The 11,857-nt window shown below is 38.9% G+C and overlaps 1 protein-coding gene across 1 annotated transcript; it reads right to left on the reverse strand.

The window, feature by feature from the left end:
* Positions 1–129: 129 nt before the first annotated feature.
* Positions 130–2,299, reverse strand: LOC143599339 (aspartyl protease APCB1-like). The gene is made up of 7 exons (XM_077077318.1): positions 2,228–2,299; positions 1,675–1,788; positions 1,376–1,605; positions 1,056–1,295; positions 812–962; positions 518–603; positions 130–244 (listed from the first exon to the last, which is right to left on the reverse strand). The coding sequence occupies exons 1-6, from the start codon at positions 2,297–2,299 to the stop codon at positions 538–540; spliced, it is 873 nt and encodes a 290-aa protein (XP_076933433.1). The 3' UTR covers positions 130–244; positions 518–537.
* Between the last annotated feature and the right edge of the window lie 9,558 nt (positions 2,300–11,857).

Below are 11,857 nucleotides of genomic sequence, written 5' to 3' on the forward strand. Positions count from 1 at the left end.
ACACGTTTCCTTTGTTCTGCAAACACATATACGATTATAATATAAGTCATCATTGCTTTGTCATATATCTCATCCTACAACATATTTAAAAAAATAATAAAAATAAAATAAAATAAAATAAGATCTTACACTTATGATCAAGTAACCCTCTGGCGGAATATGTAAATATGTTGAAATAGTCCACCACTTTCTCCAAAACTGAAAAGTTAGCGGCTTGAAAACTTTCCCAACATCTTTGATGGATCTGTAAGCATGTAAATATTTACCATCTCTTATTATACAGTCACTGCATCTATAGGTACCCTGTAATCTTTAAGTAAAAATCATGCAATTCGATCTAAAATCTATTAGTGAGTCCAGTCCAAATCATAAAGATACTGATTTTTAAAAAAAATGGGCCTGAATTGAGGATGCTGAAACAATGCTTCGAATGCAAAAATGGGTTTAAAATATTAATAATTAAATATTGAATTTAAGATATTTGCCCCTCAATATAATATAAGCAATTTGTATGCACCTTACTGGAGTTTTGGGTCGTCAACAAATGGGCAGTGTTGTATCTGAAGCATCCTGGATGAAGCCATCACCAGAAATATCTTTAAGCTGCAAATTGTGTGTTTGAAATTATAAGAGTGACGTAAACAAATAAAGTAATATGAGTCGATTGTGTCTAATAAAAAGGGTCAATAACATAAAAATCTAAGAAGGATTCTAGTGCTGACACGTATCATGATGCAATTTTTCATGATGACGCTTTTTACATGAATAACCATTTTTATGTTAATCATCCCCATAAACATAAGTTGCTTACCATACTAAGTAAGCCAGAATAAGCTTGTCTTGTGAAGTATGTGTAAGAACTCCCACTATCAAACACTATTCGTCCATTTCCATTTTTGTAACGATCGAAACCAAGTTGCTTAGATCCATAAGTCACTTTAGAAACTTCTGCAACATAATTACTTCACATATAAATATAGATATCAGAAATGAAGCATACAATAAATACACAAGAGGGAGACAGAGATACAGAAATCAAAGATCAAAATGCTCACATGGAAGCATCATTGAACATAGGAACCCAAGACATCTTTGCTTGTGGCACAATATCACCTCCTAAGAACATGTATCCGCCACTCACTGAATCAGATGTAAGACAATGGCCAATCACATTGTCGATAATACCTTCTTTTGATAACTGAGAAGGCAGGCTCACTTTAGCCCTGCTAAGACCAAGAATCCCATCTGTTTTTGTCAACGAGTTTAAAAGTATGCCTTGCTGATCATACGCACACCTATCACACAACAAATAAAGATATAATTTATATATTCAAATGGGCCAAAATTGCGGCATCTATTAAGAAAAGAATCGTACCCAATGATAACTCTAGAGTTGATTGATGAATCGTTTATAGCTACTAAATGCAGGTCGTCCCTTGAAAGTACCCCCAAATAAGAGCTATGATCTGCATACTCAATTTCATAATCACACTGACTGCAAGACTCACAATGCCCAAACTTGCTATTGTGTTGGACATCAAAACAGAATGAATCTTTAGAAGATAAGATATTTCCTCTAGTCGGTTTGTAATAAGGGTGTGCTCCCTGCATTCACAGTTGAATAATTATATAAATAATTACACAATGATTGACTGAAATTTACTTGAATTTAACCTTGGCACAGCTGGTGCACGGGGCATCACATTGAATCCATGTCAAATCACTACCGGTATCTATGTCAAGATGATATCGTTTTGGAGGGTTTCCAACATGAATCTGTGTGTAATACTTACAGTTTTCAAAAGAACAAACACAAACAATTTAGAATGAAATGTAACTGTGATCAACTAAAATCAAAACGTAGAACAATGAAAGAAGAATAACGATAAATTAACACTAACATTGTAAAACATCATACATATGTATTAATTTTGCAAACAAGTTTGTGTTGGATTTTATGGACGTTTCGGGTCAAGTCAACGTGACCGACCCGAACGTGGCCCGGACAGAGTTACACCGGGGGTAACGAGATAAAGGCCTACTTAAAGGTTAATTAGGCCCGACACATAAAATAATTATATGGACAGGGTTATGGACTAGGCTTTGTTTGTTAATTGGGCTCAAGCCCAAGTTGGTTAATTGTTAAACCCTAAATACATTTACTATAAATACATTAACAATATCTATTTATGAAAACTACTCAACATAATAAGCAAACCCTAGCTACCTTCGAAATTCCGGCGCCGTTTTCCGGCCACCGGAAAACCGACCCCAACCGTAGCCACCACCCACTGTCCATTTTCCGCCACCCTAAACTAACCTCCGCCGCCTTACACTAGCCTCCGAGGCTGTCTAAGCTTCACCCTTCGTTTTTCCGGCGAACAAAGGTGATTCCGGCGAGTTCGTTTTTCCGGCAGTCCAGATTCCGGCCACTTGAAGCTACAGTTGGGAGCTATTGCTGCTGTCCATTGCTGTCTTTTGCATACCACCGCAGTCCGCCGCCTTCTGTTGTCAACATAAGTTGCTGCCGCCGTCGCAGGAAGTCACCGCCGACTGCTGTTAGCCGCCGTTGCCCATAGATCTCGCCGGAATTCTTGGTGCTCTTGGATTGTGTCATTTCCAGCGTTTCTCGTTCACTCTCGGTGTCTTCCCGGTTCTTGTAACCGAGGTATATCGACAAACCCCCTATGGTTGAATTATTATATGTTAATCGTACTTGTATCGTTTGTAATCGGATCCGGGTTCGGGTTTCGGTTTATGGTTCGTTTTAATTTGTCTTATATCCGCTGCGTTTTTATTGTTTCGTTAATGAGTTTGATTATTAATATGGATTAATAATTATCGAAACGAAATATTATTTAAAACGGGTTCAAATAGTTTAACCGTTTTGTCTCGAACCACCGTTGAAACCCAACAGTGGTATCAGAGCCGCCGTTACAACGTACGAGTTGATACCAGTTCGTTTAAAACCGGATCTACATCTTAAACTTTAAATCGTTTAAAGTTTATAGATCTAGAATTATTTTCGGGTGATTTTGGATTGGTCAAAGTTTTGTTTATTTTATTTGACCAAGTCAAAACGACCCGAAATTTTATTTATTGTGAATATGTAAATCTGGCCCCGACCTATGTGATTGTATGGTTGTGTTTGGTGTTTGAGCTTGTTTTGGCCATATGGTTGGTTCAAAAGTTGTAAAAAGGTTATTATTTAATTTTCGGTTTTCTTTGGCTATAAAGATGGTTCAAATTTGTAATAGGACATATTAATGTTAGTTTATAAATTTGTAATTAAGAAGACGCGAAGATAACCGAGGACGAGCTCGAGGACCATTTTGGAGTTAGTGGGAGTTCGGACAAGACGACGGGATGCACCGTGAAGTCCATCCTTGTGGTTGTTTGTCTTGTGAACCCCTTGACCCGATCGGTCTCCCTAATTGGCTCTAGCGAGACCGATCACCTTTTGGCCATAAGGATTTACATATTATTGTTATTTGCTATTTGTGGTTGCTTGGATTGTTTATAATAGGATTATAATATCACCGACCTAATACCAAATAAATTTGAAAATAAACATTTTATTAACCGATTTTGTTTTGCAAATTAAAAACGTTTTGATTTCCAAAACTAATAAGTTATTTTCTATTAACTTAAAATTGGTTAGTCATATCGCGACAAACTTAGTTTTAATAGGTTACCTAAAACTAAGTGTCCTGAGAGATGAAAGGGTTCATCTATTCGTCCCGATAATATATACAGTAAAATTTGACTTTTACTATATTTGGTAATTTTAAAATTTATCCCAATTTAAAACCAATAGTTTATGCCAATCCTACTACAAGTCACACTTGAGGCATACTGCGAAATTTCGAGTGTTTGGAGCTACAGAACCGCACTTGTTTTCTAGCCTATCCCATCAAGGTGAAAGCGCTTCGTTGACACATCCGGCCCTTTCACACGTCACGGTACTAGGACAACTATTACTTTACTCTCCTGTTACGTGCTAAAGCTGTCTGGAGACTTAAAGTGGGCAAAGATGAGACTAAATGTATCTATACAGACAATCGTTGTCTTTATAGGCCTCATAACTGAGAGTTGTGCTCTATTCACAATTGACAATCGTTGTCGGTCTGTCTAACCACTTATTAATGTTGTGTGCTACAGCTGCCTTTAATATCTGGAAGCCAGATTCTCATACTCCTAATTAATTAATGTTATTGGGTCATTAATAATAGGACTATAACGTCGAAAATACTAATTAAAATTTCCTTTTGCTTAACTAATCAGATGTCGTCAAACGAAATTTCACCCTACGCCCTTAAGACTATCCTTGAGAAGGATAAACTGAATGGTACCAACTTCATCGAATGGCACCGCAACTTAAGACTTGTTCTCACCATGGCAAAGCGCCTGTATGTTCTCGATGGACCTGTTCCAACCGAGCCTGAAAACAACACAGCCGCTGCACGAAAGGTTCTTGACAAGCATAAGGATGACTCGGCTGAGGTCTCCTGTATTATGCTAGCCACCATGACTTCTGAGTTTGCTAAAGGCTTGGAAGACTTTGGTGCCTATGAGATGCTTGAGCAACTCAAGGGCATGTTCCAGAAACAAGCCCGTCAAGAACGTTTCAACACCATGAAACAACTCATCAGTTGCAAGATGGCAGAGGGGTCTCCCGTCAGTGCTCATGTTCTTAAGATGAAGGGGCACATCAATCAGCTCAAGAAACTTGATTATCCCATGCCCGATGAGATGGCATCGGATTTCATCCTCAACTCTCTCCCCAACTCATACGACCAGTTCGTGATGAATTTCAATATGAATGGTTGGGTGAAGACAGTGCCGGAGCTTCATAACATGCTTAAGACGACTGAAATGAACATTCCTTCTAGGACCAATCAAGTTCTGATGATTCGATCTGCTGGTGTCAAGAAGCCAAAACCAAAGAATCGGGGTTTTAAGGGAAAAGGCAAGAAGAAAGTTACTGTTTCTGCCCATGTTGCCACCAACACTAACAAGGTGGTTGCAAAGAAAAAGCCGCCGCCCTTTGAGGAGCGCAAGTGCTTCAAATGCAACCATATGGGGCACTGGATGAGAAACTGCCCCGAGCACCTTGCTGAGATCAGAAAGAAGAGAGCAAATGGTGAAGGCTTTTCTGGAGGTATTTCCATATACGTTATTGAACTTTTCACTGTCTCTAGCAACACATGGGTATTTGATACCGGATGTGGTTACCACATCGTTAATGTCTTGCTGGAGCCTGAGAAGTGTAGGAAACTGAATAAAGGCAGCATGGAACTCATCGTTGGAGATGGGAAGAGAGTACCAGTTCTGGCAACTTGAGTATTTCATTTTACTTGTGCATCTGGCCTAGTTTTTCCTTTAAATAATTGTTTGTATGCTCCTGGCTTGACCAGAAACATCATTTCAGTTTCATTGTTATTTGAACAAGGATTTAAGTATGTTCTTAATGGCATGGCTATTTCTGGTTACTTAAATGATATCTTTTATTTTGAGGCTAAACCTCGAAATGGTATTTATGAGATTGATGTTCAACCTGACAATAACGTATATCATCTTTCAAAACGTATCAAGATTAGTGTCAACGATACATTTCTATGGCATTGCCGACTTGGCCACATAAGCAAGGCAAAATTTAAAAGACTCCAATCCGAAGGTATTCTTGAATACACAGGACCAGACTCTTTTAACACTTGTGAATCTTGCTTGGCTGGCAAACTCGCCAAAGACTCCTTCACTAATAAAAGTGAACGAGCAAGTGATCTATTAGGACTCATACATACTGATGTATGTGGACCTTTTAGAACCATGACTAGAAACCATGAAAGATACTTTGTTTCTTTTATCGACGATTATAGTCGATACGCTTATGTGTATCTTATGAAACACAAGCACGAAACTTTTGAAAAGTTCAAAGAGTTTCAAAGCAAAGTGGAAAAACAACTTGACAAAACCATTAAGATACTTCGATCAGATCGAGGTGGAGAGTATCTGAGCACAGAGTTCATCACTCATCTAAAAGAGCATGGAATTGTTTCACAGCTCATTCCACCTGGCACACCCCAACTAAATGGCGTGAGCGAGATGAGAAATCGAACTTTGCTAAACATGGTTCGATCGATGATGTGTAGAACCAACCTGCCTCACTCCTTTTGGGGCTACGCCCTTATGACCGCCGCCCGCATTGTCAATCTAGCTCCAACTAAGAAGATAGACAAAACACCATATGAGATATGGCATAAGGGAAAGAAACCCAAATTGTCTTATCTTAGAGTATGGGGATGTGATGCTTATATTACAAGTGAGTCTGATGACAAGCTTGATCCCCGCGGCGAAAAGGTTATTTTTGTCGGATACTATTACATGAGCGGTTATTATTTCTTTCATCCTGATACAAATACGATTTCTGTCAGGAGGAAAGGCTACTTCCTTGAAGAATATTTTCTTAGTCAAGGAACTAGAAGTGACATTGTCGATCTTGAAGAAATTCAAGATCCACAACCAACCGCTGAGAAAGTTGGAGAGTCTGATCAACAAGTTGTTGTTGCTGATACATCAGACGTGAACACAAGCGTTCGCAGAAGTAGTAGGACTCCCGTACCAAATTCTAGATACTTATGTCATCTAGATGGTCCCGAAGTCTTATTAGTAGCAGAATCTGGGGACGAGCCTACTAACTACAAGTCTGCTATCTTGGATCCGGAATCCAAGAAATGGCAAGATGCCATGAACGCTGAGATGCAGTCCATGCATGATAACCAAGTTTGGAACTTGGTTGAGCTAGCCCTCGATTGTCGGGCAGTATGGAGCAAATGGATTTTCAAGAAGAAAACCGACATGCATGGAAATGTGCAAACCTACAAAGCACGGCTAGTCGCAAAAGGTTTCCCTCAAACTCAAGGTGTTGACTATGATGAAACTTTTTCGCCCGTTGCTATGACCAAGTCGATTAGGATATTGCTTGCCATTGCTGCATACTATGATTATGAGATATGGCAAATGGATGTCAAAACCGCTTTCCTAAATGGACATCTTTCTGAAGATGTCTATATGGTTCAGCCCGAAGGTTTTGTCGATCCAAAATATCCTAATAAGGTTTGCAAATTGAACAAGTCCATTTATGGGCTTAAGCAGGCATCTCGAAGCTGGAATCTTCACTTTGATGAGAAAATCAAAGAGTTTGGTTTTGTCAAGAATGAAGATGAACCTTGTGTTTACAGAAAGGCTAGTGGGAGCACTATATCATTCCTCATCTTGTATGTGGATGGCATACTGATCATTGGAAACAACATTCCTATGCTTAAGGAAGTTAAGCAATGGTTGGAATCTTGTTTTGCAATGAAAGATCTTGGAGAAGCCGCATATATTCTGGGAACTAAGATCTATAGAGATAGATCTAAGCGGATTCTAGGGCTTAGTCAAAGTACTTACATAGACAAAGTGATGACTCGCTTCTCAATGGAAAACTCCAAGAAAGGAGTTGTTCCAATGACTAAGGGAACCGTGTTGAGCAAATCGCAATCTCCGGCAACGGACATTGAATCTAAACGTATGCAAGCAATTCCATATGCTTCTGCGGTTGGCTCTATCATGTATTCTATGTTGTGTACTAGACCTGACGTGTCGTATGCCTTGAGCATGACCAGCCATTTTCAACAGAGTCCTGGCATTGCCCATTGGACTGCTGTGAAGAACATTCTAAGGTACTTGAATAGAACCAAAGACATGTTCTTGGTGTTTGGGGGAGTGGAAGAGGAGCTCACTGTAAAGTGTTACACTGATGCTAGCTTCCAGACTGACCGAGATGATTCTCGCTCACAGTTGGGTTTCGTCTTCACTCTCAATGGAGGGGCTATTTATTGGAATAGCTCCAAGCAGAGTGTTGTGGCGGATTCTACCACCGAATCCGAATATATAGCCGCATCTGATGCTGCTAAGGAGGCTGCTTGGATGAAGAAGTTCATCACCGATCTCGATGTGGTTCCAAGTATTCACAAACCAATCGAGATATTCTGTGATAACACAGGTGCTATTGCTCAAGCCAAAGAGCCAAGGTCTCATCACAGAACCAAGCACATTCTAAGGAAGTTCCATCTCATTCGGGAAATATTGGAACGAGGTGACATCGTGATAAGAAAAGTAGACACATATCAAAATCTAGCCTACCCGTTCACTAAGCCAATGACTCTAACAGACATGATCAGCATAGAGATGCTATCGGGCTTAGATTTGCTAGTGATTTATTTTGATTTAGTATTTGGATGTATGAACATTCAAACAGTTGTACTTTTCAGTTCACCTTTGATTTAATGGTTAAATGCAAACGTTGAATGATACAACCGTGTTCCTTTTAATACGTTTAATCCATGAATATTATATTCTAAACTATCCGTAGTCGGTCAGACTCGTGGGAGCGATTCTGAATTAAGACTATTCTGACTTTGGACTCAAGCAGTTGACTTCCAAACTCACAGACCTCATTATGAATGACGTTGGATGTAACTCGCATCAAATCATCTTCATGGATCTTGATCATAAGATTTTTTGATAATAGTATGCTCATTTAGTATCCTTAGACGTGAGATACATATTAGAACTTTCGTTTACCGAGGGATATTCTTTGACCATGTCAACCGCTGTTGCGTAACTGCCAGCCATAAAGGCATTGATTGGGAATGTTCTGGAGTTCAGTGGGAGTTGTATGTAGTCAAGATGGGATTCTGTACTCTTACATTAAAATGTAACAGTTAGACATATTGGCGCCCTCGTTGATTCAAACTGGTAAAGTGTGAGGCCTCACCCAAACTTACTGTGTGTTTGAATGGACCACTTTGACTCTATATCGAGAATTAAAATAATTGAACACTACATGAGATTGTTTTGATCCATGTCTCATTGTTCAATTAATGTCTTATACAGAAAGGATAGATGACAACGATTACTATAAATTCGTTATCTTGCAATAAGGTATTCCAAGATACTTTGGTTATGGATTTAAGATGTCATATTCGGTTGGGGACAGCTATGTGTAGCTAGAACGCCTCTGGCTGTCATCGTTGTGATACTTGACCCAAATACGTCCAAGTGGGAGACTGTTGGATTTTATAGACGTTTCGGGTCAAGTCAACGTGACCGACCCGAACGTGGCCCGGACAGAGTTACACCGGGGGTTACGAGATAAAGGCCTACTTAAAGGTTAATTAGGCCCGACCCATAAAATAATTATATGGACAGGGTTATGGACTAGGCTTTGTTTGTTAATTAAGTTGGTTAATTGTTAAACCCTAAATACATTTACTATAAATACATTAACAATATCTATTTATGAAAACTACTCAACATAATAAGCAACCCTAGCTACCTTCGAAATTCCGGCACCGTTTTCCGGCCACCGGAAAACCGACCCCAACCGTAGCCACCACCCACTGTCCATTTAGTCACCAGAACTTCCTCCGCCACCCTAAACTAACCTCCGCCGCCTTACGCTAGCCTCCGAGGCTGTCTAAGCTTCACCCTTCGTTTTTCCGGCGAACAAAGGTGATTCCGGAGAGTTCGTTTTTCCGGCAGTCCAGATTCCGGCCACTTGAAGCTACAGTTGGGAGCTATTGCTGCTGTTCATTGCTGTCTTTTGCATACCACCGCAGTCCGCCGCCTTCTGTTGTCAACATAAGTTGCTGCCGCCGTCGCCGGAAGTCACCGCCGACCGCTGTCAGCCGCCGTTGCCCACAGATCTCGCCGGAATTCTTGGTGCTCTTGGATTGTGTCATTTCCAGCATTTCTCGTTCACTCTCGGTGTCTTCCCGGTTCTTGTAACCGAGGTATATCGACAAACCCCCTATGGTTGAATTGTTATATGTTAATCGTGCTCGTATCGTTTGTAATCGGATCCGGGTTCGGATTTCGGTTTATGGTTCGTTTTAATTTGTCTTATATCCGCTGCGTTTTTATTGTTTCGTTAATGAGCTTGATTATTAATATGGATTAATAATTATCGAAACGAAATATTATTTAAAACGGGTTCAAATAGTTTAACCGTTTTGTCTCGAACCACCGTTAAAACCCAACAGCTTGCTCAATGAGCCAAGAGCCGGCTCGAGCTTAACACCTTAGCTCGTTAAAACAAGCAAGTGGAGCATGAGCCTAACTTGGCTTGGATCGGCTATGTTGTTTACAACCGAAGCAAGTCTGAAGTCAAGCTCCAGTCAACCTGGGTGGCCAAGCCAAAGTAATGATTGTTTTTTTCATCTAAATTCATTAAAAATTCTTCAAATATATATTCAGTATGAATTGCATCCAAACAATCAATAAATCATCTGAAGAATATTACACAGAATACAAATCACCGATTGAATTGTTTGAATTTTACCTTGGCACAACTGGTGCACGGGGCATCACATTGAATCCATGTCAAATCACTACCGGTATCTATGTCAAGATGATATGGTTTTGGAGGGTTTCCAACATGATTCTATGTGTAATACAACCTTTATAGTTTTCAAAAAAACAAACATACAAACAATTTAGAATGATATTTAACTGTGATAAACTGAAATCAAAAGTAGAATGAAGAAAAACAACTATTAAATTAACAAAAACATTGTAACCACTACTATCAAAAAGCTCAAAGCTTGCTTTAAAATAACTCAAAATGAGCTCATTTTTAAACAAACCAAGCCTCGTTAGGCTCGCTAAGCTGGCTATTCTAAATTAAAGCCCATATTTTTATATATATATTAACTATAGCCCAAATATTAATATATATAAATTATATAATTTAGTTTACAAATTATGAATTATGTATATGTTAAAAATATTACTTTATACATTCATATACATATATAAATATATATACATACTAGTTTTATCCCGTGTGTCACGCGGGTTACTTTTAGTTTTTTTATATATCAAAATGAATATATATTTTTTTTGTATGATGTGTTTAGGTATAAAACTTAAAGGTTTGATGAATGAATAAAGTATCTCATGTGTATAGTTGGAGTTAGTTTAGTTTGTTATTTATTTACGTTTGTATGGAGTTGTGTGATGTGAAACATATATGTTTTTTAATGGATCACCTCAAAGGGGCTGATAGAGTCTAAAACCTGGACTCAAACAAACGATTCAATTACTGAAACATAATAACCCGGTTCGAGATGGGAAGTCTCTGATTACCCAATTCGAGATGGGAAGTCTCCAATACAAGGTTAAAGAAAACCTAATATTTAGATAGTAATAATAAACATTGACATCCTCCTCACTAGAACAATAGATATAAATAAGCACTAATAGAATAATAACATGCCCTAAACTTAAGCTACCCTTTATTAATATAATAATAACCGGTCCTAAATTTCATATGATCATCAACTTCATATCCCCTCTTTTAGTAACTTATATGACCAGATATGGGACCGTATCAATACATCCCGGCCGTACAAACGACTTGTCCTCAAGTCGAAAATCCGATAGTTGTGCCAAGCGATCAACCATTCAATTATAGGCTGACCCTATTCATATATCCATCCATAAGCTAGAGCAGATTGTGAAGGCCCTATGATTTCCTTGTCTTTTTCTTCTGCACCTGACCTTGATGACATCTTGATTTTAGCGATTTCCTTCTTATCATGGATGTCCCCTGTAATTGCAATTGGTTGTTAAGATTCGGTATTCTTTTTCTCTTCCACTGAGCCCAATAGTTTGCAAGCTAGGAATCGCCCGTGCTTCACAAATCAAATACGTGTGGAAGGATTTTAGGAGCGGATTGCGATGATTGAGTAACAACCGATAAGTTAGGTTTGAAGGCATGTGTTGCTACCGGGTTTCTGTTGGGCTCTGT

The sequence above is a fragment of the Bidens hawaiensis genome, unplaced genomic scaffold (assembly GCF_021521415.1).
Source record: "Bidens hawaiensis isolate Kalapana, Puna unplaced genomic scaffold, B.hawaiensis_p1.1 tig00052046_1, whole genome shotgun sequence".
Classification (NCBI taxonomy): Eukaryota; Viridiplantae; Streptophyta; class Magnoliopsida; order Asterales; family Asteraceae; genus Bidens; species Bidens hawaiensis.